The sequence below is a fragment of the Carassius auratus genome, chromosome 2 (genome assembly GCF_003368295.1).
Source record: "Carassius auratus strain Wakin chromosome 2, ASM336829v1, whole genome shotgun sequence".
NCBI classification, from domain to species: Eukaryota; Metazoa; Chordata; class Actinopteri; order Cypriniformes; family Cyprinidae; genus Carassius; species Carassius auratus.
In genome coordinates this window covers 22,917,026-22,944,617 of record NC_039244.1, presented here as the reverse complement: position 1 = coordinate 22,944,617, position 27,592 = coordinate 22,917,026, and the positions used below count along the sequence as shown (strand labels likewise).

Below are 27,592 nucleotides of genomic sequence, written 5' to 3'. Positions count from 1 at the left end.
TACCATATATTTTCTTCCACGGAAGTGCTTTTTTGTTGGTAAGTGTGTGTTACACATGAGTCTGCATTCTCTGCGTGTGTCTCTGAGAGTATTCTGTAGGTGGGGTTGAATATGGAAATTGGGCGGAGCTGGAGTGTTTTCCCACGTTAGCATCTTGACTCGTCCCCACCCCTTGTCCAGTAGGATACATTTCATAGGCTGGTCCTGCCTCCAAAGGCGGGGCAAAACCTAACCTGTATTGAGGTGTTGTTGAATAAGCGTAGCTGTCAAAAGCCAGTGGATTGGTTGATTCCAGCAGGCCACGCTCTCCAGTATAGTGCGTGGTCTTGGAGACAGGGTTGGGTGGGGCTTGGATTTGCGACGCCCTGGCAATGGTGTTAAAATGGGTGTATGTGTTGTGAGCCATTCGGGATGTGGGCCGGGGCTCGTAACGGCCCATGGGTGCCGGGTGAATGTTGGCCACTGGGCCACCAGCTGACGCCGAAACTGAAGCAGGATTTGGTGGCCGAAATTCCTGGTACAGCAGGGAACGGTTAGAAGTGCGGACTTCATCATGTGTTGTAGCTCGAACATTGTAGTAACCATTGGTGGGGTCCTGAAATTACAAAATATATATTTTACTGCAATGCACTAATTGTTGTTTAGGGTGCAGTCACAATTAACATACTCAGGTCAGTTTTAAACTGATTAAGAGTTTTGTGTGAAGCATTTTTTCATGCATTTTTCACTTGAGGTGGTCATGCAAATTCACCACACTGAACAAAATTTTTTTTTCTGCTTTGCAGAAATTTCACTAATGTGACCGCACATTTAGTTCTGGTTTACAGGTACTGTATAAGAGTGTGCTAACATCTGTGTTTGTGTAAGCCCTCTCTCCGGGGGACTCGCTTTCACATCTCGCACTCGCTCTGAGTGGGCCTCGAACCCAGGTCTCTAGCATGGGAAGTGGCAACTTAACAAGAAGGCTAAATGACTGCAGCCAATAGCATCAGGGAGTGAGCTTTACCTGCACAGTACCTACTTGCTGGCCTCCGTTACATTTGCACACACTATCATTAAAAAAGTCTGGAGTTGGTAAGATTTTTAAATGTTTTAAAAAATATGGTGACGAAAATACTGTAAAACAGTAATATTGTAAAATTGTATTGCAATTTAAAACAACTGTGTTCTATTTTATAAAGTCTTACTTCTGACAGTAATATAAAAAGTAAAAAGGAAAAAAAGGAAAAACTGAAAAAAATAAATAAAAGGGAAATATATATATATATATTGGGTGGTAAAAAAAAAAATGGACCATAACTATAATACTTCCTTTGTCTCTGTCAGACATTACAGGTAAATTGTGTAATTTCTGCAGCACAACCATCAGCAAACAGAAATGGAAAATGAATGACAGTTTTCATGAACACTTCTTGCTACTGGTCAGGCAAATCGATAGCCCCACCCTACACTCACAGCATTGGTTGAGCCAATGTTCCTGTGTGAGGCTGGCATGGGTTCTCAAAAAATGAATGTTTTGATATAACGCCACAGTATTATTATTATTTTTTTTTCACTTTTAGAAGTAGTCAAGCTATATTGTCCTAGGATGTTAAAGTAACACTTTCAAAAAATGGTACACTTCTCCTTTAAGTATAGCATTCATGTCATACATTCTGTTTCTTACCTTGGCCTCATACTCCTCCGCCTTGGGCTCCAGCGTGTCGCTCTGGATGTCCTGCTTCAGCTCCATGTCATCTTTGAAGGGCTGGGTGGAGGGAGAGAGGGAGACAGAGGGAAGAAACTAAACCATCAAACGACAAAACACACACACGGAGAGAGGGAGGAAGAGAAGGAGAGAGAGAGAGGGAGGAAAACAGGATATCAGCTTTATCAGAACTGGTGAAAAATAGATGTTCTTTAGTTTGTGGTGGAAAGAAAGTCTTTCACCATTAGAAACTCTTTTTACTAATAGGTTTATCTTTTCAATTCAAAAATCTATTCAAAAACATATTTCTTTAATTCTTTCACTGTTGTGGATAAAATTAAGAAGAAACGACCCAATTTAAAAAGCACTAAAATAGGTGGCTCCTAAACTCACTATTTTTAAATGCACTTTAATATTTTTATTTCAGTCAGACTAAAAATCATGTAAATGCTTTATTTTGACTAAAAATATACCAGTGTGACTAGATAATGTGATTGTAGAGATTTTATAGAGCAGTTAAACCATATTCAAATAAACAATAGAAGCTTCCAGCAACAAGTAATGTTTCTGTTTACACTGAAAGCTAAAATTCTAACAGAATATAATCACTACAATCACAATATGTTTGATATTCCATACAGCAACACTACCATTCAAAGGTTGGGATCAGTGAGATTTTCTTTTAAAAGTAGTATAGTCCAACTGTATTCAACATCGATGACAATAAGACATGTTATTAAAAAAGCACAAAATCAGCATATAAAAATAATTTAATGAGGATCATGTGACTGGAGTAATGGTGCTGCAAATTCAGCATTGCCATTATAAGAATAAATTACAATTAAAAAATTTGTTTAATAATTTTTTTAATTACATGGATTTTTTTTTAAATAATATAATTCATATAATATTACTGTTTTGCTGTATAAAATCTTATGAAACTGTAGTGCTTCATAGTGCACAATGTTTTAGAAACCAAGTGTCTGACAAGTCTCTATTTCTTGATTTTTTTTATGGTAACAAAATAGCATGTCTGAGCATATATTTAAGAACGTTATATCAGACAGCCTGACAGTCTACGTTATGCTATAGATACTCACAGAATACATAGCTTTTACCATTCGTGTAGCTGTGGAGGCGCTGGCAGCCTCCTCCTCAAGACTGTGAGTCTCCTTGTTGACCGTTTCCACTTTAATGTCTGGCTTCAACGTGACTCCACGACGACCTGGAAGCATAATAGATCACTGACACAAAGCCTCACATCATTTTAATTAATGGTTCCATTAAATCACAGCGGTTTAAGATGCAAGAAAATGTCACAATACAAATATCTTAATAGTAGCCCTAAAAATTATTGAATTAGAATTACGTTAATAAATAAATATAAAATATATTATTACATGAAACAAAATATATAATTTATCATTTTTCTTTCCTTTTGGAATCTGAGGTAAAATATGACCGATGTTTTAAACAGGCTTTTTTATTTTCTGTCTTCTAGCCACAAGGGGGCACCAAACCATAATCAAGCATTTTAATAGATTTATTTTTTTTTCACCATATCAGAGCATTGCCTGAAAACATTTGACAAATTCATCACAAACAAATGAACATGAAACAGATGCACACACTCGGAGCCACACACATATACACAGTGTACTCACTGGCTTTGCGCTGTCGATACAGATAGAATATCAGAGCAAACAGGAGGAGCAGAAGCAACATGGAAGATCCAACAGATCCACCTGCTATCACACCTACAGGCACTATATCTGAGAGAGAGAGAGAGAGAGAGAGAGAGAGAGAGACACACAGAGAGAGAGAGAGAGAGACAGAGAGAAAGAGAGAGAGACACACAGAGAGAGAGAGAGACAGCCATGAAACAGATGTTTATATTACCTACAGATGCTACTGTATTTCTAAGTCAAAGACAGATGGGTATAATATCTATACTCACTCACTACTGTATTGTTTTTTTATACAAACAGATATGTTTAAGAGCAAGGGACTGACAGGCATTAATCTACAGATGTAATATCTTAGAGACAGGTATTTATAATGCCTACAAAAGGCAAATACTTAGATATAATATCTATAGCAGCCACTATGTTTTAGAGGGAGACAGCTCTAAAAAAAAGCTTACACACCCTGCCCCTGGCTCTTAGAGCATCAGTAAAGTTTCTTTTTTCTTTTTTAAAGATTGTCTGGATTTTTTCCTTCAATAAATACTATGGACAACTTATGTTGTAAAAAAATATATATACAGAGGAAAACTGAGTCCTATGTTTGTTGTATGTCATTTTTCTCTAGAGGACCCTTTGTGTTACATACCTTATGTATATCAAAATATTCCAAAGTGTTAGATTAAAGTTACAAAACTTGTGTAATCTCATGAAACATATTACAAAAACATTTCAAAGCCTGCATTTTGTAATCTGTAGTGAAATAATTTTTAAAAGTAACCTTCCCAGCCCTGATTAAAAATACGGGTGTTATACACCTGACACTACATCTGAGTGTAAAAAAGATTTGATCTACAGCAATTATACATCTAAGAGAAGGACACCTAAACACTGCACTATATCTGTGAGAGAAACAGACAGGTATTATACCTACAGATGCTATATCTGAGAGTGAGAAGAGAAAGAGGTTTTATACCTATAGATGTACTATATCTGAGAGAAAGAGTTATATGCATACTACTTTATCTCACAAAGAGACCTACTGTAGTGAGAGAATGAGACACGTTTATAGACACTGTATTGTTTTTCTGACCTGTCTCCTCCAGTGTGATGATCATGGTTCCCGGTCCAAACGCGTTCCATGCCGTGCAGTTGTAGGTGGACTGGAAGTCGGACTCCATGACATTATTGATGGTGAGGGTGGACAGAACGGCGCCCCCTTGTGACGCAGGTCTACTCTGCTCCACTGTGTACCTCTCCAGCAGCGTCCCTCTCTCTTTTTCCCACACGTTCTCCTTCCATGCCCAAACCTGCAGTAAAACCACATTAGAAAACTGCTGAATGAGAATGTCATGTATTTTTAAAAACACACACACACACACACACACACGCATACCCACACACACACACACACACACACACACACACACACAGGCAGGGGTTCACAGGCATTATAGCTCTTTTAGGATTTTGCTCTGAACTGTGGGAGAGCAGACAGTTCATACAAAATGAACAACACTCCATCAAATATTCACAGCGCTAATATCCCTCTCAAGCTGACAACAGAGCGACGGTGAGAGCAGGGGACGCCACAGAAAGGACGAGAGGATGAGGAACAAGAACATATGGCCCACTCTTCTTTCCTCTCCTCCACTTTCTTTCCTTATTTTTTTTCCATTATTCATTATCTCTTAAGTACCATCTTCACATTAAGGCCAGTCCTGTTGTGTCACGTCTCAATATCCAGTGAACGATCAGACAGAGAGCACCAGAGAAGTGTGAGTCTCTATTACTTAAATGATGCATAACAATACTATTATGACAAATTTCGTTTTAATTTGATCTTTATTCCCTTTAATAACCTACTTAAATATTACCCTAATAGTATTCTGTTTTAAGTTTGTGGACTGTTTATTAATTAAAATAAAAAAATAATAATTTCTTATTTTATTTTTAATTTTTTACTACTACGTGTTCCCTCTATTTTCAGGTTTTTGATAAAAAAATGTGCAGCTATTTTAATTGATAATTTATAAACTATTATTTCATTTGTTAATATTACAATTTGTTTACTATTTTTAAGACTGCTATTTTTGCTTAACTTTCGCACACTGTTATTTTATTGGACTGTTGTTTTATTTTAATTTGTTACATTTTATTTAAAAAAGTATTCCTTTGTATCCATTCCATTTGTTAATCCTATTATTGTTCCTTCTATCTTACTCTACTTACTTTTTTGTAGTTATTTTATTTTATCATTCAAAAATGCAAATGTAAAAAATATATTTTATATGTTCATATTATTTGTTTTATTTTAATAACTATATTCTATTTTATTTTATTCTGCAGTTGTCTTATTTTATTTACCATTTCTTTACTTTGGTTGTTAATACTAATTTGTTATTTTCATTAATCTTCTTTACCTTTTTGCAGTCTTTTACTTAAAAAAAACTTTTTTATTTGTTCATTTTTGTTTTCTTTGTTTACTGTTTTAATACTTATATTTTTTACTTTTCTTATATTTATTTCTTATTTTTATTTTATTCATTTATTTTATATTTATTAAATTTTTTACACACCATACTTTTATTTTATTTGTAAATCCTAGGTTTGCTGCATTTGCACTATTTGTATTTAATTTTTATTTTACTCACTTGGTACTATACATGTACTGCAGTTTTAAAAAGCATGCTAATATGAGAGAAAGGAAAAAGAGAGACTATAAAGAGAACGATAAAGAGGAGGAGGGTGAGGCGAGGACAGGTGGAGAATGAAGGAGAGAGCGAGAGTGAAGGTAGGAAGGAGGAAAAGAGGCAGAGCGTTGAGTAAAGTGCTGAGATTGTTAAAAGCTCACTCATTTGTCTGTCATGTCGTGGCGTCTGCTGGTGATAATCGACACTGAAAGGTACAGGACTTTGTTCTGCACTGTCACTCTTTTTCTCCCCCTCCCCGTCAGCCCTCCTCATCTTTCATGTCTCATTTGATATCTTCTTGACCTCTATTTTTCACGCTTCCTTTGGCTCTCTCGTTCTCTTTCTCTAAGCTCGCTCAGTATTCAATGAAGTATAGAGTAAAGGAAGGACGCAAAACAAGTACAGTAAAAGACACATTAAGAGAATACATAAAGCCGAATAAAGCTGCTTTATGTCATTTCTGCACCATTAGTGCCAAGAAACAGCACTGAAAACCCAGAGAAATGATATTGGCAATGCACAACCAGAATTTCCTACATGTAAAAAATAAGGAAGAAGCAGCCCACCCTCGAAAAAAAGAACAAACTTTAAAACTCAAAAAATCTGAAAAGTTCGAGATTATTTATTCCACATTCATTTCTACACAGTATTTGCAGAATGCATTAAACTGTATTGTCTGCTGTAAATCACAGCATGCCCCATGTCGAGAATAAGCTGTATTATTTACTATAGAGTGGGATTCCTACTCACGATTTTGTCCGGTGGAGGGGTGCTGGCTATGTAGCACTTGATTTCCCCCTTCTCTCCTCTCACCGCATACTGGATCGGCTCGCTCGAGATGATTGGAGGACCTGGACACCCAATCACATCATTAGAGATTCATAACACTCTTTTCGATTTTAGCAGCCTTGTATGAGCATTCAAAGAGATAGTAGGTTCACCCATGTGTGTATGCAATGACACACTCTTGTGTAGTTCTGTATGTGTTACTGACCATTGACTGTAAGAGTGACCTCTGTTTCTCCCACACCGATTCTGGGGACGATGGCTTTACACACATACTGTCCTGCATCCGCCTGACTCACAGACTTCAGGAATAGCTGATTACTGTTACTGAGGACCTGGACAACAAAGAGTGGAATAAAGAAAGACAAACAGCATTATATATGGTCAATAGGGTATTTTTGTAGTGTGGCACAAGTGAGTGCATTTTGTAGGGTGTAGAAAGCATTATCTAGTGTGCACTAACCATGCTGGAGCCCTTCTTGGTCCATGTGAGGGTGAGTGGAGGATTTCCTGACCATTTACAGTTGAGTGAGACATCAGAGTCAACGTCCACCGTTACAGGCCTCGGCTCCAGCACCAGAATTGGACCAACTACATGAGAGAGAAAAAGAAGCCAACAAGGTTACTATAATTTACTAAAGCAATTAAAGCTGCAGTAGGTAACTTTTGTAAAAATATATTTGCAGAAATACATCGCTCCCGGTAAGAAACAACCAATCAGAGCTGCGGTCCGTAACTTTGTTTGTGTTCAAAATGTAGAAAAATTTATATAATAAGCGAGTACACCATGAATCCATTTTCCAAACTGTGTTTTTAGCTTGTCCTGAATCACTAGGGTGCACCTATAATAAGTGTTTATATCCGGACTATTTTAGATTGCTTCGGGGGTACCGCGGCGGAGTAACCCAGTACCTTTGTGATTCTTCATAGACATAAACAGAGAGAAGTAGTTCCGGCTACGATGTTCTTCCGCAAGACGCAAGCAGTTCTGTTTATTAACCGCTAGAGCATCAAAAGTTCCCTACCGCAGCTTTAAGTGTTTTTTTTGTTTTTTTTTGAAAAAAAAATATTTGAAGTAAAAAAAAACTTACTCAAACTTAAACTGAAGACAAACTATCAAACAAGTTAGTAAAATATTTTTGAATGTTATAACCCTAGATGCAAACTGGCATCAGAAAAATTTAAATCTGCATTTTAATAAACACATTTCTCAATCTATGGCTTTGGAAATGGTGTTTTTGTATCTTTGGATATGCCAAAGCAGAGCAGAACTGAAAAATCCAAATCAGTGGCTTATCTTGTTTTAAATTATATTTAAAATTTGAGATTTAAATTAAAACCGTATTTGCACTGAGCCGCATATCAAAGGCAAACACATACAGTATGAAGAAGAATCTAAATACGCACATAAAAAAAAAAAAGTATTGGTCAGGTCCAAGATCAAAGGGTAAATAAAAAATTTTTTCACAAAGATCTGCAACGTTTAGTTCAAACACCTTCGTCAGACAAACACATACAGTATAACATAACTCCATCACTGTGTGGTAGATGATTGGATGGATGGACTGAAATACTCACAGTGAACGTCCACTAAAATACTGACGTTGGTGCTGCCCACCGCATTAAAGACCAGACAGGACACGGGCTCAGTGAAGAACGAGTGATCTGCTGTCGTCTCAAACACACTTTCTCTCGCTCCATCCAGAATCACACCCCCTTTAGCCCACCTACAACACATCAGGGTAATTATAGTTAACTTAAGCTAAAAACATATTTAAAACAAAAGAAATAAACATTTAAAAATGTCAAAAACACACAATGCAACACACACTGAGCATATGTAACACAGAGAGAGCATGTCACTGAGATCAGCACAGACACCCACACTACTCACAAACCTGTAGCCCATAATGGGAGGGTTGGCAGTGGCCTGGCAGGTAAATTGAACTCGCTCTCCTTCTAGAACCGAGCGAGGCTCTATAGACAGGACAACTGTAGGAGGATCTGGAGAGAGATTGAGAAGCTTAGGAACATTCTTGTGCATATACAGTATGCTAGCACAGCTAAAAAGGTGTACGCAAACACACACTTACGGTGGACGTTGAGTGTCACAGTGACCCTCTTTCCCAGCGGGGCAGCCAGGTTTGAGGCCACACAGGTGAAATTTCGTCCTGTATCTGTGTCCACTGGCTGAATCTCCAGAAAACTCTTTGTGGTCACCCTCTTCCTGTCTGCTAACACTTCCTGATACACAGACAGATAGACAGAGAGATAGAATATGTACCGTATGTTCTCATATAAGTGATCTTGTGCGGTCACTCACAGTGCTGGTATGGGCTCCCTCCACCATGATCCCATCTTTGTACCACTCTATCGTTGACAGTGGCTTTGCTCCTCGAGACACACAGGTGAGGTTATATGAGGTTCCTGCTGTCAGCAGGATCTCTGGAGAGCCCTCGATAACAGGACCTTCAGGGGGAACTACACACACAGACAGATAATATGCTGAATGTGACTTACACACTGTGCACGCAGATAACATCTATAAATACTGACACATATATGGTATTTTGCCCTTTGTGAATATTGTGTATGTCACAATATTGATTGAATGCTTTGGGTCAGTAATGTAAAAAAAAAAAATTACACATGCATTAAACTGATTGAAAGAGATTTCATGTTTATCATGTTAAAAATTCTAATGCTGTTCTTTTAACTTTCTTTCATTAAAGAATTATGAAAAACAGTTTCTTCAGGGATATTAAGTAGCACAACTGTTTTCAACATTGATAATAATAATAATAATAATGTTTCTTGAGCACTGAATCAGTGTATTAGAATGATTTCTGAAAGATGATGTGACACTTAAGACTGGAGTAATGATGCTGGAAAATCAGGAATAAATAAAATGTTAAAATATATAAAAATAGAAAACTGTTCATTTGAATTGTATAATATTTCACAGTTACTGTAGTTTTGAACAAAAAAGTGCAGCCTTGGTAAGCATAATTTAAAAAACATAAAAAGACTTATCAACCCCAAACGTTTGAATGGTAGTGTATGTGTGGAAAGTTTATTACCGCATTGTTTCACTTGTGTATGTCGTAATGTAAATTCTGTGATTTGATTTTTCAAGAAATTCTTTGCAATGATGACAATGTACACTTTTGCATATGATGTCAGAACAGCTTCACAAAGAAAAAGAGACAGAGAGAGAACGTAGTTCACAGTACATACTGTACACTACATACTTTTTTGTGAACATTATGTAACAATTAATATTTCAAACAGTAGTATATTGCAACATTGTCACAGAAACTATCTCAGGTATAAAAATAATTTTTACTTGTGCATTTAATTTAGTGTGGTTCAAATAATCGGCAACAAGAGATGTCAAACACAATTCATATGGCTTTAGGTTAATTTACCACACAAGAAATAGAAAATCAAGTTGAGTGCATAGCATTGTGGGATACAATTTGGAGTTGTTTATTGAAATGCATGGAATTTCATGCAAAAAAATAAAAAAGCATACTTCTCACATTATACATTCTGTGAAAATACTATAATGGTAGTATGCTATTCCGAACATGTGTGTACTGACTCAGAACAGTGAGTTTAGCTCTTCTGGACCTCAGAGCGGCTTCAGTGGCCTGACACTCGTACAGTGAGTCATCGGTCAGGTCCGCTGACGTGATCTCCAGATTATACTGCCCAACATCCAAGATCCGCAATACACGGTACCGCGGCCAAGCTGAAACACACACACACACACACACCATTACACTTTAACACAGTAACATTTTTCATGCACTTATCAATGCAGATAATACTGCACCCAGCATAGCTTGTAAGTATAGTCAGAAATCATTTTTCTATTGCCTTAAAAGCATGACTATCCTTATTTCACAGATTTTCCCTCCTAATAAACATACAGCTCAAACAAATATACATTTTCGTTGTCCATTAATCGAACGCTCCAGCGATCTTTGCATTATAAAACACAAGCCACATATTTCACAGCTAATTTAGCCAATCAGTGTGATTATGTGGTGGCTTGTAGGACATGCGTTGGTCACCAGAGGGCAGCACTCCGACACATTGGCATTCTGACTGCACACACTCTCTGGCACACACATTATGACATCATGGATCTGGATACCAGGAGGACAAAAGTATTGGCAGTGATTACATCATCCTTAAGCTCAACCAATCAGCAAGCAGACGCTTAACCTGTGCGCATGTTTGCACATCTATATGTGTGTGTGTCTGTCATTAGAGCGGACAAAGGAGCAACACGTCCAAAAAAATAAAAAAATAAAAGGGGGAAGAGAGAGCGAGACAGAGGACAAAGAAAGAAAATGGCAATGTCTGGACAATGAAAGGAAAAAAATATGCCTCTTGCATCATTTTAAATGGAGGAGAGGGAGAAACCTTATGCTGTACTGTATGTTGCATTATATATATATGTTATATAGACACAGGTTATTAAAGAGGAATGTGACTTGCCAGATATCTGAGCCAAACTCCAAAATAATTATTTCTATCATTGAAAATTAGGTTGCACAATTTGTGTATGTAAAAATGGTGTTTGTCTTAAACACTTAAGCAGAAATCATGCATTCACAAATCTAAATCTGGTCAGTAAACTGCTTCATACTGAAAATCCAGCTATCATACCCACTCTCGTGTCACTCCAAACTAGTTTGACTAGATACAACTCAAATGCATAGTGATCACTGGCTGTCAGACTTAGTTGCAGTATTTCTTGGTTTATTCATTTGAACCCATATCTTTTTTGATGCTGAACCAAATTTGTACTACTCAAGTTTCCCGTCGTACATTTAAAGGTAGTTCTTTCCCCACCTTTGGTCTTGTGTTGTTACACCTAGAGCACTTATAGAGATTCTCCTCTAAAATAGGTGCATAACGCCCTTGGTTAGTGTGATCTGATGTGTGTGTGTGTGTGTGTGCTCACCCCTCAGATCTTCTCCGATGCCAAGAGCGAGCCCGTCTTTGGTCCACTGTACAATGCCGGTGTAGTTAAACACCACACAGGACAAAACTACTCTCTCCCCGATCACCACAGACTGATCCGCCGGCTCCTGAGAAAACCGCGGGCCGCTGAGCACTGACAGACAGAGAGAGAGAGGCAAAAATGAGCTTTGGTACATTGTACAAGGGACACTGTAGTTTCTGTTTTTCTCCCACTTTTATGAGGATTGTTTTTTTTGTTTTTTTTTGGTGTGGCATATATCTATATTAAATACTTCTAATCCATGCCAAGAGGAGAAGAGTAAAATATTTACATTTAAATAATAAAAAATACTTAAATTCTGCATTTGACAGACACAAACAATTTGTAATATAAACTATTGCATTCAAAACAGTAATATTGTGAAATATTAGTAGATTTTACAATTTCAATTTTAAATGTAATTTATTCCTGTGAAGGCAAAGCTGAGTTTTGAGCATCATTACTCTACTCTTTAGTGTCACACAATCCTTCAGAAATCATTCTGATATGATGATTTGCTTTTCAAGAAACATTTTCTTATCATTGTCAATGTTAAAAAGAGTTGTGCAGCTAAATTTTTTTGTGGAAATTGTGATAATCAGGATTCTTTGTTGAATATAATAAGTTTAAAATAACAGCATTTATTTAAAAATGTAATATTTTGTAACATAAAGGTCTATAATGTTTCTTTTAATTAAATGCTTCCTTGCTAAATAAAAATGGTTTAAAAAATATGAATGGTAGTGCATATTAAAATTTTACATGAGAAATAACAGATCACAAGGACATTTTACCCTGCATTTTAAATGTCAGGGACATTTTTCCCCAATCCTTGGTTAATTTTTGACAATGTGACATTGATACATTGTGTTAATCATGTACATATATATATATATATATATATATATATATATATATATATATATATATATATATATATATATATATATATATGAAGATTAATAAATATTTGTACGTACGTATGCTATGCAGACTCCTATTGCCACATCACAAATATTTTCATCCATTACATCATTGCAGAGATAAAAAAAATAATAATAATCTGTCATTCTCTCTCTTCCTGCCTCTCTTTCTCCTCAGGCATATGCCGCTCCTCCAGGATTACTGGTAACAGTCCAATTTGCTAATTAAGGTAAAACGTTAATAAAGGGAGGGAGAAAAAAAGGAGAGGGTGCACCTCCAGAGGATTACATTTACAACCATAAAACAAAACGCTTGATCACACTTTAAGTAATAGGTCACACCAAAATGGAAATTCTGTCACCATTTACTCTAGTAAACCAATAATTAAGAATATACTGGACGCTCCTCTCCATATAGTGCAAATGAAAGAGGACTGAACCTGTCACACTGACTTTGGTGTTTCATTGAAAAAAGAAAGTCATACACGGTATGTCAAGGTCTCTGGACATCAAGTCTCTGTCATAAAACCAGCCTTCTGTCTTTGCAACTGTCCATGAATCGTGATTGGACTGCAGGAGACATGACGTCATGTCTTTGCGGCACAGCTGCTTAATGACACTGGCCCGTGTATCAGAACGCTCAAAGCAGCTTCATTCCTTTAACTAGTCATTACCGATGCAAAAGTGCCCTCAGAACAAAGCAACATCTGATATCGGATTCATAGACTGATATGTCTATGTGTGTTTTCAAAACTCTGAAGTATTTCCAGATGCTACAGTATAAGAAGAACATTCCTGAAGCGGTGCTGCCAAATGCTAAGCATCTAGAAAAGCAGAGCCAAATGCAAAATGTCATGGAGAGAAAGAGATAAACTGAGAATGACAATAATGTACCCAGCAGCACACGGAGACACAGAAACAAGCTTTTAATTATGTACCCAGAGAGCTAAGCAAGAATACATGACTTGGTAAAATGGTCTCAGACGGGACATTCATCTGTCCACATCTTTCCTCAGGGCAAGCCTCGCTCTAATTTTGCACACAAACAAATAAAACAGTATTTTTTGTGGGTGTGTGTTGTGTGATGTCAATGAGCATTTGTGTGCAAGTACTAAAATTCACTATAAATCTAAAACGGAGTCAGGCACCAAAACAGGTCTGCCAACTTTCCTCACACTCTCACGCCACACGTCCATTTTCTAACACAGTGAAAAGCACCCCAAGTTGAAAATGTAATTGGATTTTGGCAAAACAGATTTGGTAAATTATCCAGTGCATTTTTGTGCTCTGGATAATGTCAAAAGATTCTATTTATGACATGTTTTTGTAGTGTTCAATGTAGCCAATCACAGACATATCTGTTGATTCTTGAACACCTCTGATTGGCCATTTCTTTCAAATAAATGCTGGATTTTGTTCTGGTTGCTCGAATCCTCTCACTATAACATGATGTAAATAAGAGGCTCATTCATTATGAAGGAACTTTGTGAGATCGGGATGAACTGAAGTCACAGCTTTTTTAGTCATTATAGAGGAAGTGCTATTTATGCACATTCTAGGCTAAATAGAAAGTAATCCGTTCAGAATTTGAATATTTATAATTCAAATTTTTTTTTTTTTTTTTTTTTGTGCTAGGGGCCATATACTGTACAAGGAGCAAAGTTTCAGGAGTGACTGACATATCAAGTAATTCATTTTAAAATTGGAAAAAAGTATAATTTAGCAAAATAGAAGTTTATTAGGCATTATAAATACAGACGAATAGAAAAATATCAGGATTTTCATATCAAAATATGTATTCATTGTGGTTGCAAAAGTAAATTGCACATTTCTATTCTTGTTGTGATAAAAAGTTCATAGTTTTATAGCACTGCAGCAGTTATTTTACATGTAGCCCATTTTGTTAAATATAGACATTAATATTTCCAAAATGTATAGTGATCCAGAAACTATCATGATGGCATTTTCGAAAAGTCTGGATTTGTGCTAATTTTTCTGTGGTATTACTGTCTTCCTTCATAAAAGGAAATCATAAAATAATCAAATATCCAATAAAAATATTTTTAAAAAGAAATGCAATGTAGCATATGAAACAAAACTTAAATAGCAATTACATGAATGTGTTTATTTAATCAAAGCTATTTTATCTGCCCCTATTTTTCCACCCCATTTGTCTTTTTTCAACCCATTTTCCCAAATACTCTCATTTCACTTCCATCTGTTTCCAGCTATATTTTATTCACTCTTTCATTTCATTTCTCTGGTGCTAATTGCTTTTTTTAGAGTAGTAAATATGCTTACCTCTCTGCACACATCATCTCTCATTAACATCAATGAGTGTGTGTGCTGTATCTGTCTTGTGTGACTTTCTTTTACAGTATCTATCTGTTTTACAGTATGTGTGCACCTGTACTCATGTGTAAGCCAGTTTCTTTTCCTATGTCATGTTTTGTTGATCTCTTTAGGAAAAGTGTGAATAAAACTCTCCCACTTCGCTCTATCCCACTCCTTCCTGAGGGAAAGTGTAAGTGGAACAGAGGAGAGAAACAAACAGATACAATTTCAATTTCTGCTTTTTACAGTACTTTCAACCCTTCTCCCCCTCCTCTGATTTCATCCCACTCTTTAAATATCATCATCTTTCAGCTTACACCTCCATTTTTAACTCAGTCCTCACCTTTCCTCTATTTGATTACTCCTCCTCTACCTCCTCCTCTCTACCTCCTTCATTCACTCTGTTCATTCATACGTTCACGTTTCTAAGTGGATGGCTACACATTTCTTACACGCCTTTGCATTTACTCCGTCTCTATTTTTACACCATCTGCATCTTTCTCTGTTCTTGGTCTCTTTGAACTAGAATAATATTAATGTTATTCAAAAAGTTCTAACACACCCCAATCCATCCCTTGTGTTATTTAATATTTGGCTTCACTTATACTTTAGGGAATTCTCAATTTTCCAGTGTCTCTTTCTGTGGTCCCGCTTTCTCAGTAAGTGGAAACAAGTTACTGTTTCATGAGTGAGTCATTTGAATCTTTCGCTTAAACGATTCATTCATTGAATCATTTAGGGGCCCTTCACATACAGTAGAATGTGTTTTTGTATTCCACTGCTGCTTTTTCAGTGTTTTTCCATGTAAAATGCGCTGACTGGATTTGTTTGACTGTAGCACTCACATCCTTTGCAAAATAATTCTGCCCTTTGCCATTTTAGGACATTACTGTATGTATATATGTATTTATTTAGTGCAGCATTTTGCAGATTTTCCACATAAAATCAGTGAAAAAAAAAAAAAAAATTCAGGTTTCATCTGGGCCAGGTTATTTCTAACATATAGAACATAATAATTCAGTCTGAGCTGGCACACAGCAATTTATTAACACAGAATCTATTAAATATTAAATCAAACATTAAACTTGAACAACCATTAACAATGAAAAAGGAAAAATCTCTAGGGGTTATTCTGTTTTGCAGAATGAGCCACAGAGATACATTTGTGTGTATGCCAAGAATTCATAGGAATAAAAAAACAAAACAAAAAACAACAACAACCGTAAGTACTCTGAAAGCACACACACACCACAAAATGTTCTTCTGTAAACAGCAGCATGTTGTATACAGGGGTAACATGCTTCGGGACATTCTGCAAAACCACTCAAATGTCACTCAGCGTACCATGAGGCCTCAGGGGGACCTGGTGACCCTCGACATCAGCAGTGGCACAGAAACAGGACAGCGTAAAGGATTCGCCAAACGCCCTTCATTTCATTAATATTTCATTTCACACATCCCTCCCGTCCCAGAAATCCCAAGTCAACTGATGCTCAGAGGAGCGCATGAGAGAGAGATTTAACTACCGAAACATCTACTGTACTTCTCCTCTCAGATACGTGTGTGTGTACAGTATATCCCACTAATGAAGCAGTCACTTCAAAAAACAAAAGGATGATGAAAATCTGCTGTTACTCCACTTTGAGCTGTTGCAGTGTAATGAGTGCTGAGAAGCAAGAGAAAAGAAAGAGAGTGGTCATAATCTGTGTTTGTTTAGTTTCTTGAGGCCTCGACCCACTGACCTCTTTGTGGCAACAGGCTGTTAGAAAGGTCAAAGGTCATCTCCATGGGGTGCAGGACATATATTTTCTTTCCTTTCTTTTTATTTCCTGCATGGCTCCTCTGCTCCTGTTTTCCACTTTCATCTTTCCTTCTGGTGTGTGAACTTTCTTCCTTTATTTATCTCTCATCTTTTTCTCCCGTTCACCCCAACTGTCCATTTCCTTTTTCCATTCGATCAACTCACTCACACACACACACACACACACACACACTTTCTCGGGCACTGAAAGAATGTGAGGCATTTCCTTTACCTCTTTTCTCTCTGTCTCTCTTCTTTCCTTTTCTTCCTCAGTTCTAAAAGATTTTCATCTCACCTTGTGTCTCTTACCTCTCTCTCCTCCCCTCTTTTTTCAGTTATTGTCTCTTAATTAGAAATTTGAGAAAATGTTAGCTTTCCGCATCAATCACCTCTGTGCAACAAAAACACAGAAAGTAAACACTTTGTGCTCTTTTCGGTCATTTTTCATTTAGGCTCTGCTTCTCTCACACGATTTTTGCTCATATAAAGATCTCACATTCTCTGATGTTTTTTCAAGATGAAAGAGAATTTTTGCAGTGTCACCTTAAGGTATGATGGTAAATAAGTAAGAGGAATGAAACATAACCCGGAGGATGTCATCAGAAATTGAGACTAAAAATAGATGTTAAATCTTTTATATTGCACGGAAAAGGATGTAGGAACAATTTCCACTCAGAAGATTCCCAGGACATTTCACAAACGATTACAAAGAAACAGCAAGTAACACATTGAATTAAACATAAAAACGTAACTAGAAAAAAACAAATGAAACCGTATTTTCTTATAAAACATATTCCAACCATTTTTGTTTTATTTACATCAGTTATTAAAGTGAGATTTTAGTATTTGCTGGGCACATGCAGACTATTTCACCTTCCACAGTTCCTCATATAAAGATTATAAAGATTCCTTTTAAAACATTTTGGTCACACTTTAGTTTGTTCTCACTATTAATTATCTATTACCTACACATTTTGACTTAATAAACTCCTAATTTGCTGCTTATTAAAAGTTTGTAAGGTAGTTGTTAAGTTTAGGAATGGAGCAGGATTAAGGGATCTTAAATGTAGTCATGCAGAATAATGCGTTAATATGTGCTTTATAAATATCAACAAACAGCCAGTATGCCGGTAATATTCATGTATAATGAACTTATAGTAAAAATTAGTCACTAAACTAAAGTGCTGCCATAAAATGTTTACTTGATGTACCCCAGAGATTTATGTATATTAAATTGTATATAATATTGAAATAATTGAGAACAGATGTTCTCTGATGTTGGTTAATGATCACATGCAAAACAAATAAAATATGTAATCTTTTTGAGTAAGTCAGTGTATTTTTATTCATCATCAAACTCCCAAACCCTTTGTAGTTCCCTCACAACCCCCCAGTTTGGAAATTGTCTTTTTGTGGGCCAGTAAATGGTACGAAATGGTACCAAAGCTGTTATGCTACTCTCAGAAAAATGCTACTAAAGCGGTCACTATGACAGAACAGTTTCAAAATGTACCTTATTTACCCCTAAATGGCACAAATAAGTTCCTTAAAGATACACATTTTCCTCTAAAGTGTATATATTAGTACCTATTAGTGTACTTATTTGTGCTGTTTGAAAGCCATTTTTTTCTGAGAATGTCACCTACTTTGGTAAAAACTACCTACTGCACAGCAACGTCCTAAAAAACACTTTAGTAACCCTATAGCAACGTCCTGACAACGAAACACAACAGTGATCCAGTACAGGCAATGACCATACATCTTTTTCCAGAATACATACAAATCTCGTTCATTTTTTTGGACAAATCCTATTGTAGATTCTTTTCCCCCTCCCACTACTAAATTCAACTGGACATATTGGAATGACAAGGAGAGAGCAGCTGCATTGTGACATTTCGGCTCGCCAGCGCATCACTGAAAAACTAGAACATGCAGAGGATCGTCTCCCGAAAATCCAGAACTCCCTCTCTCTTCATACATCTCTTACGCTGTTTCCATCCATTCTCCCACATTCTTTCCTCTACTGCTTCCATCCAAATCCTAAAGTTCTGTTGCCATGGCAACAACTGTCATCTGTGAAAATTACCCCCGAAAATCTCTTTATATGCACGCTGCTTGCTGCCCACCCTGTGCACGCTGTCTGATGGTGTTTAGAGAGAATCAGCGATATTGAGAATCAGCTAATTAATTCAGAGAGACGGACTGATGAACAAGCAGAACAGACAAATGACGAGCCTTTGAGTACAGCAACAAATACAAAGACACAACAACTGACAGATGCATCTGCTTTAGAATGGGAGATTATGAACGCAAAGAAAAAACGCACAGGTATCATGGTAGGGAGAAGCATTGCCATGGTAACAGAGAAACGAGTGAGTGTGAACGCGGGGTAGGAAGGTAGACAGGGGAGGGGAGAGCATGCCGTCACCATGGTAACTAAAGAGGAGGGTATCCTGAGAGAGACAGACAGGCTAAAAACACAAAAGACACATCTCTCGTTATCTTCTTCTCTCTCTCTTTCTCTCATCCCTTCCTCTTGGCTCTCCAGTGCACCCCCTCATTCAGGCAGAGCTGCTTCCATTTGCAAATCTAATGTGTGTATGTGTGCGCATAGAAAAGAGCAGTGATTGAATGCATGTGCATGTGTGTGCGCTGCAAGTGAGCTTGAGGAACTGCAGAGGGACAGAGCATGTTTGTGTGTATCTGAAAAATAAACGGAATGAATCTCGTTCTGCTAATTAGATCAAATCAAATATTACGTATTGAATTGCATTATTAATAATATACATGCATATTTACATTCAAAATCAGTGAGTGATTTGCATGAATATGAATATACATTTAGAATAATTAAATAATTAAAAAATGTAATTAAAAGCATATGCCAAATGACTAAATGTAAATAATAAGATAGTAAATAAATATATGTATTGTTAAAACATTTATTTAGCTTTACACACACACACACACACACACACACAGACACACACGTAAAACTTAGGCAGGAATGTAAAAAAAATGCTTGTTACTAGAAAGTCCAGAACCCTGCGGATGATAAATGGTTTGGAGAATATGGATGCCTACAGTCATAGTACTAAAAACATATAGTCAGTGGTGTAGCTACTTAAACTTAGAACATCTTGACTCACTAGTGTTCCTGCTGCTCAAACAGTACAGTAAGTTCACTAGAAATGGGTTCAAGTCCCAGGGAAGCCCTAAACTGACAAAATGTATATCTTGAATGCAATATGATTTGCTTTGGATATAAGTGTCTGACAAATACACAAATGTAATTGTATTAGAAATGCCAGTCAAGAGGAGATACACTTTACATGTCAGATATAGAGCACCATCAGCAATTGCTCCTTAAAACCAGCTGTTGACTTTGTAAGCACAAAGTCCTCGGCTTCCCATCATTGTCAGTGCTGTTGTGAGAACAATGCACTGATTATAAATGTTAGGGCTGTGTAATCCTTCACTGTCATTTGAAGCATTTTGGGAATCCTTCAGCCTAATGCCAAAGGATCTGGACCACCGCCCTGAAGGTTGCAAGTTCAGTTACAAATAGAGATGACCCAAACACTGTGAATAATCTGTCTCTATCTTTTCTGCCCTTAAGCTACAAACTTAACCCCAAGCTGCTGTGGGAGGGCTACAGTTTTTGTAAATCCCTTTAGATGACTAAGTATCCAACAGACTGTCTTCTGAGCAGAACCATATGCCATGCAATACTGACATATCATATTCATAACCAATTGGACATAAAATCTGTTTCTGCCTGAATAAAACAGAACATAAATTTACCCAGTTACACAATAAGAGACAACTCTTTAATATTAAATATTTAAACAAATATCAAACATTTTCAATAAAACCTCTGTATTCTTTAAGCTGCTTGAGAATTAAATGTTAAGAATTAAATGTCGCCACTGGGGTGTTTTTTTAGCAATAGCCAAAAAAAAAAAAAAAAAAACATTGTATGGGTCAAAATTATCGATTTTTCTTTTATGCCAAAATTCCTTAAGATATTAAGTACAAATCATGTTCGAGGAAGATATTTTGTAAATTTACTACTGTAATTATATAAAAAATTGTATTAGTTATATGCATTGCTAAAAATTCATTTGGACATTTTCTCAGTATTTAGATTTTTTTGCACCCTCAGATTCCAGATATTCAAATAGTTGTATCTCAGATCCTAATAAAATGGAGCCCCTACATCAATGGAAAGCTCATTTATTCAGCTTTCAGATGATGTATAAATCTCAATTCTGATAAATTGACACTTAAGACACTTTTGTGGTCCAGGGTCACGTTTATTCATTCATTTTTGGTGAGCATTGCTGTTTCTGCATCTTGCGGTGCAAATTCATTCTCTGTTTGTCATGTTTTACTTCAGTCCGCAGTCTTGTGCTTGAAAGGTGCTTTGTGTTCTAGCAGCCATCTGATTGGGCGATGGTGACGAGGGTCAGTTCCTGATTGGCTGAGATATTTTGTTCCGTGCACTTAGCTCTTGTCCCTCCCTGAGATGGTTCTCACCTCGTTTGCTCTTTTTTTCTCTTCCTCTCCCTCCCAACATACAACGTCTCATATATTTCTGTAAGTTCCTTCTAGTCCCTTTGTGAGTTGCTATGGTTACCAGGTCTCTCATACTCCCCCACTTCACCCCATCTCCCTCCCTCTCTGCCTCTGCTTCCAGGGTTGCTATAGTAACTGATTTATTTAAAAAAAAAAAAGAGACAGTGCAAAAATGTTTTCCCCCTTTATGCCGCCCGCTCTTCCTCAGTGATAACTGCAGTGCTCTCAAACATACGTACATTCATATACTAACAACAAGGCCCCACTAATTACATCATCAATATATTACACAGAGCACTAATCAACATTATACAAAAAAATTAATACAATGAATATTCAAAAAAAAAAAAAAGAAAAAAGAATATTGACTACAGATCTCACACAAACTTTTTTTCATTCATGTTCAGTAAGGTCCATGAACATCTATTATATCAATTAAGGCCAATTAACTGTTAAAGGCCAGTGTTGGGACTTTGGGCACTGAGAGCACATGGAGTATGGGTGCTCAAACTTCAGTATCTGTTCTATTGCAAGGGTTTCGGGGTGTGTTTATATAATGGAAACTGGGGCAGGGTTTCACTCTATATTTATATTATAAATAAAAAAGTATTAAATTGCGCAACTGGAATATCAAAATATGTATATATATTACATTATTTTGGCCTATGGAAATTTGTGTTATTCTGTATATACTTCATTAGTTTTTTGTATTTCCCATTTTTATTTTAGTTAAAATGTTAGTATTTTTTTTTGTGTTTTTGTCATTTTTGTTCTAGTTAGTCATTTGCATGAGAAATAACTACAAAATAAAGCTGAAATATATATATAATATATATAATATATATATAATTTGTAAAACATTACAATAAGGTCCCATTAGTTAATATAATTTAATGTGTTTACAAAAAATAACCAACAATGAGAATAACAAAAAATCTTTAACGTTAGCTAATATTCTTTTTGTTAGTTCATGTTAGCACAGACACATAAAAAAATCTTAACAGACACAACGGTTAATTTTATTACTGCTTTAGTAAATGTTGAAATGAACGTTAACAAATAATAATTAGTTACTATGTAGTTAACTAATATAGTTATCAAATTTGTAACAAATGAAACCTTATTGTAAAGTGTTATCTTTTTTTCAGTTAACATTTATTTCAATGGTTTTCTATGGTTTTAGTTTTAGTTAACTATAAATTTATGCACAAAATGTATATGTATATATATATATATATATATATATATATATATATAGCACATCTGTTTGCTTTACAAAAACACTAATACCATCACATGTTTACAGTTTAAAAATAGGTTCAAACGTGTGTACATGTGTGCCTTTGCATATATATCTGTATACACAGTCTCCTTCTGAATCCACAAAGTCTTATTCTTGTCCAAACGTGCATGTATGTCTTCACACCTGTGCCCCAGTTATTCATCTAACAAAATTACTGCTGCCTACTAGTAACCCACTGGAGAGATCTCTAGCCCAGACAGATCTGGGACTGAAATTTCTTCTACACAAGCATCGGCTATAAATGAGATGTTTCCAGATGATCATCTCTGTGCTGAAATGAACGACTTTCTGCTCCTGTTTTAAACACATGCAGGTTTATACAAGTCCAGGGACAAATTACTATAAACAACTATTATAAGTGTGTTGAGCAACATGGTGCACTAATATTAATACACTACACTAAGAAATCACCTCATTATAAATAGAAATCCAGGCATTTGGAGACAACATTCCATCATTGTAGTTGTTAAAAAACAAAAAGCCCACTGCTAATGCTGTTTGGTCCACACGCCAACGAAATGTAATGCTCACTAGTTTCCCAAGTAATTAAACAGACTTGCGTAGCTAAAGATATATATTGCAATCCATCAATGTTTCTCTCACTGTCTCACATTGGTTTAAGTGTCATCCAAAATAAATCTTCATCTACTGCCTTATTACAAAGTGCATGGAAACATTCCCAAACACTTGTGTCTTTTACAGTAGATGCAGTTAGACTGATATACCACTGGTCTCTGAATGAGAAAAATGCTCAATAGGATTAAAATAACCAGTTTCAAAATGATTGGCACATTTATGCAACTTCTAAATGTTAATAAAACTTTTCTATATTCTTTGAAAAAGTTGTAACATCAGACATTTTAAACATTTGTGTCTCACTACAAGTCATACAGTGTGTACAAGACAGTGTTATTTTAGCATCGATGAGATTTTGCAGCTTTTCTGAATATTTTGAACTATTTGTTTTATATTTTTTACATTTCTGTTTCCTAAATTTTGTTTGATAATTTTTCTTTTCAAGTTAAACTAAATAAAAAAACAGCTAAAATATACTTATTTTTCCATTAGTTAAAGTGTAAGGATTTAGGGAAATTATATGATAAATTCCAGTAGTACACTTAAAGGGATAGTTAAAGGGATAGTTCACCCTAAAATGAAAATTCTGTCATACATTTTCCCAGACCTGTATGACTTTCTTTAGTCTGTTGAACATAAAAATATATTTTGAAACAACTGAAGGACCCCACTGACTTCCATAGCATGAGGGTGAGTATAAATGCTGGGAGATTTCACATTTTTGGGTGAACAGTCCTTTTAACTACAAACAATCCCCCAAACTAGTTTCGAAACCTTTTACCAGATAGTCCATAATTTATCAAATTTTCCAAACTCACTCAGTTATCCTTCAGCTGCAAAGCATGCTGGGTAATGGACAACGCTACCGCATGTTGCTTGATGATTTCAAATGTTTGTCTTCCACGACACTGTATTCTGCTGGTCATTGTCTCCTAAAAGAATACTTAATATAAAATGTTAAGCTTAAGAAAACAATGTGTTAGGAGTTTTTTGTCTTTCTGTCACGATCAGGCTCAAGGCATTTTGAGTCATATGTGAATGAAAGTAATACTAGAAGTAATGAACTGTAGATGAAATTGAACTGAAGCTCATTACATGTGTAGGTCCACCCCTGATTAACAGGAACATTAGGTTTCTTGGGATGCAAACAGATTCTTCAAAAAATTAATATAAATTAAAGGACATCTACTATATAAAAAAAAATCATGGTGTCATCATCATGTGCTTATTTATACTTGATATGTTGGGTATGCAGTATTGTTAGACATGTATCCACATACTGTACAGTACATTCAAGTAAAGCATATAGCAAATCTCAGCTGCCTGAATTTTTTTTTCGTTGAAAAATGTAACTATTATAAGTTGGATACAAATGTCCAATTTTATCCACATACATAGACTTGTGTAAAGCTACATTAAATAGGATATCTCAAATGTTTGATTTCCTGTATTTTCACAAAATGCATTTTTTTTATGTGACTATAAGGCATGAAAATGTGGAGATATTATAAACATTAACATCATGAATTTCTGTAAAGCTGCTTTGAACTAACGTGTATTGTGAAAATATAACAATTTGACAAAACCAAACATAAAGATAGCTAAATTAATACAATTAACTTAAATAAATCATGAATGGTCCAAATAAGCTCTGATTCTGCCATTTCATTAGTGAATGGATTCAAAAACATTTGTGTGTGTGTAAATTCTGTATAACGTCATTCTTATGGAATTTAGTGCATTCGATTCAAGGGATAGTTTGTGTAAAAATGGATTCATTAATGATTTACAAGTTCATTTTGTGCTTTTTTTTCAATAAGACCTAATGTTTTCACATCCCGGGAAGCTGAACAGAACATCAAAAACAAAAAATAATGTCAAAGATCTAAAAAGGTCAGCGTTTTTCTTCTGTACAGTGTGGTCATGGTACGTTTACACAAGGGCTCTCGAGATCACACTAGGAATGTTAAACACATAATACTGCAGACTAATTAAAAAATAACATAATTTTCTCGTCTGTCCTCCCTCAGTCTTTTCTTTACCTCCCTATGCATTCCTTCCCTTGATAGACTGAGTCGGGCCTGTCTCCTTATCTCTCCATCACGCTATCCCTCCATCACAACATGTCTGTGTCACTCGGTGCACTCACTCTCAATCAATCCATCATTCTCCCTCTCTCTTTCTCTTCTCTAAATCCCTCCATCAGAGAAAGCTGCTGACACTTCCTGCAAACAGGTCTCACCTCCCTCAGTCTCTTTCTTTCATCGTGCACCTCTCTCTCTGTGTCTTCCTCTACACTATCAAGAAAATCCGCTAACAAGTATCAGATCTGAGAGAATGCACTCTCTGATCTTCACCTACACATCCACAGATATTTGCAGACACACCGGTTGAATTAAGAAGCACAAAATGGCTGTGTTATTATTATCTCTAATGTTCTGTTGAGACTGAATTTGCTTTCTTTGTATTTGGGGCCCCGGGGACCCCAGTGATCTATAGTGTATGATTTCAAAGTTAATCTAGTTTCCCTTCAAATTATATGTTCTTCTGATAACAATGTAATAGAAGGTGACATGATGATTTAAAGTTTATCAAAATTGTTCAGTAATGATGAATAATGAAATAGAACACCAACAGAATAGCAAACAACCCTGAAATAATGCTATAAACAGTAGCTATAATAGAAAAGGCAAAATAATACAATCAACTGTCTAACAAAATAAAAGCACTTTTAAATAAATAACTATTAAATTACAATAAATACATTTTTATTAATAATACTTTTTAAATAAAGTCAGAAGAAAAGTGTTCCCACTGTGAATTAGGAATGTCCCTTTCTCCATACTCTATAAAATAATTCACAATCATTCCTTACTAATAACATTATATTGTATATAATTTCAACAATATTTGTAAAACTAAACTATATATATATTTTTCCATAAATTATAAGGTAATTAATAATGTTTACTTCTAACATGTTTTTAAAATATTTCTGTTAGAATGAAATGCCTTACATATAACATCTGTAACATGTTATACATATTTTAATGCATGTATTATTTTTACCATTTAGCTACAGAAATGTTACGGTTTATCAATTTAAATAAAAAAACTATATATATATATATATATATATATATATATATATATATACACTATATAACTATATATATACACTAACTAATAATTGCTAACTGCTAACACACACATACACACACGCATCAACATGTTTATTTGTTTATTTTTCTTCATTCATTCTTGGCGGCAAAGCAGAACCCACCTTTCATTCACATTCACTGTTACATTTTACACTACAGTCACGTTCGTCCGCGGAACTCATCTAGATGTGGTTTCTTCTCAGTCAAATATCGCCGTCACCGGTGATGCGTCCCGCGGAAAACGGTTTTTGTAGCTACTGCACACAGTCACGCGCACGCGAGCAAGACGGGAGGCGCGAGACCCTGAATTACCTTACAGAGCGCGAGCTGCACGGCGGCGGATCGGAGGTGCGAACATGATCCTGAAAACTGCCATTCATAACAGCCATAAAAAACGAAATATACTGAGCCTATAACATTTAAGATTTTTCTCAAAAATTATCAGCATTTGAAATAATTTACACACGCGCATAAGGTCACCATTTGGGCCATACTGTCCAAAACCTACTATTTAAAAACCATGACACGAGATCATACAACAAAGCGCTATTTAACCTATAGCGTTACCATAGTAACTAAGTTAAAACACCTTCAGCTGTGCGCGAGCGTGTGACAGAGAGACAGACGCATTTGAATGAAGAAATTTGGCTGCTTGTGAAGGCGGCTCGTGTCTTACCTCTGTGAACACTGATGGCCAAAGTTAAGATCCAGAGGCAAGTCATGCTGAAGCCCATCTGCGCCTCTGTCACTCAGAAAACACAGCATCAGATCATCTTCTTCACACTGGACTCTGAACCCCCGCGAACCGGCGCTGATAATGTCACTCGCGCGCAGACGGGCTGCGTTCATTCATTCAGCGCATGTTTCTTCTCTCCTCAGCAGAAGCGCGCGAGATGTGTGTGGATGAGCGTGCTGGAGAATCTCTTTCTTTCAGTAAATCTCGGTTTTTTATTGTTGAGGAGAAAAGCATCTCTCTGAGATCACCGGAGGACTCGCTCGGTACTGCGCCGACGGAGCTCTCTCTCTCTCTCTCTCTCTCTCTCTCTCTCTC

General features: G+C 36.1%; 1 protein-coding gene across 4 annotated transcripts; it reads right to left on the bottom strand.

Annotated features, from left to right (window-relative positions):
- Positions 1 to 33: 33 nt before the first annotated feature.
- Positions 34 to 27,592, bottom strand: LOC113121022 (kin of IRRE-like protein 1). Of its 4 annotated transcripts, none has more exons than XM_026291231.1 (15): positions 27,218 to 27,592; positions 11,827 to 11,979; positions 10,453 to 10,602; positions 9,172 to 9,329; positions 8,942 to 9,092; positions 8,747 to 8,852; positions 8,427 to 8,575; positions 7,312 to 7,439; positions 7,057 to 7,183; positions 6,813 to 6,913; positions 4,463 to 4,679; positions 3,352 to 3,459; positions 2,788 to 2,912; positions 1,667 to 1,783; positions 34 to 595 (listed from the first exon to the last, which is right to left on the bottom strand). In XM_026291231.1, exons 1-15 carry the CDS (start codon positions 27,273 to 27,275, stop codon positions 50 to 52), a joined length of 2,394 nt encoding a protein of 797 aa, XP_026147016.1. In that variant the 5' UTR covers positions 27,276 to 27,592; the 3' UTR covers positions 34 to 49. The 4 variants fall into 4 exon arrangements, with proteins under 4 accessions (XP_026147016.1, XP_026147031.1, XP_026147025.1 ...); XM_026291246.1 differs by having other exon boundaries at positions 1,667 to 1,747; XM_026291240.1 differs by having other exon boundaries at positions 2,806 to 2,912.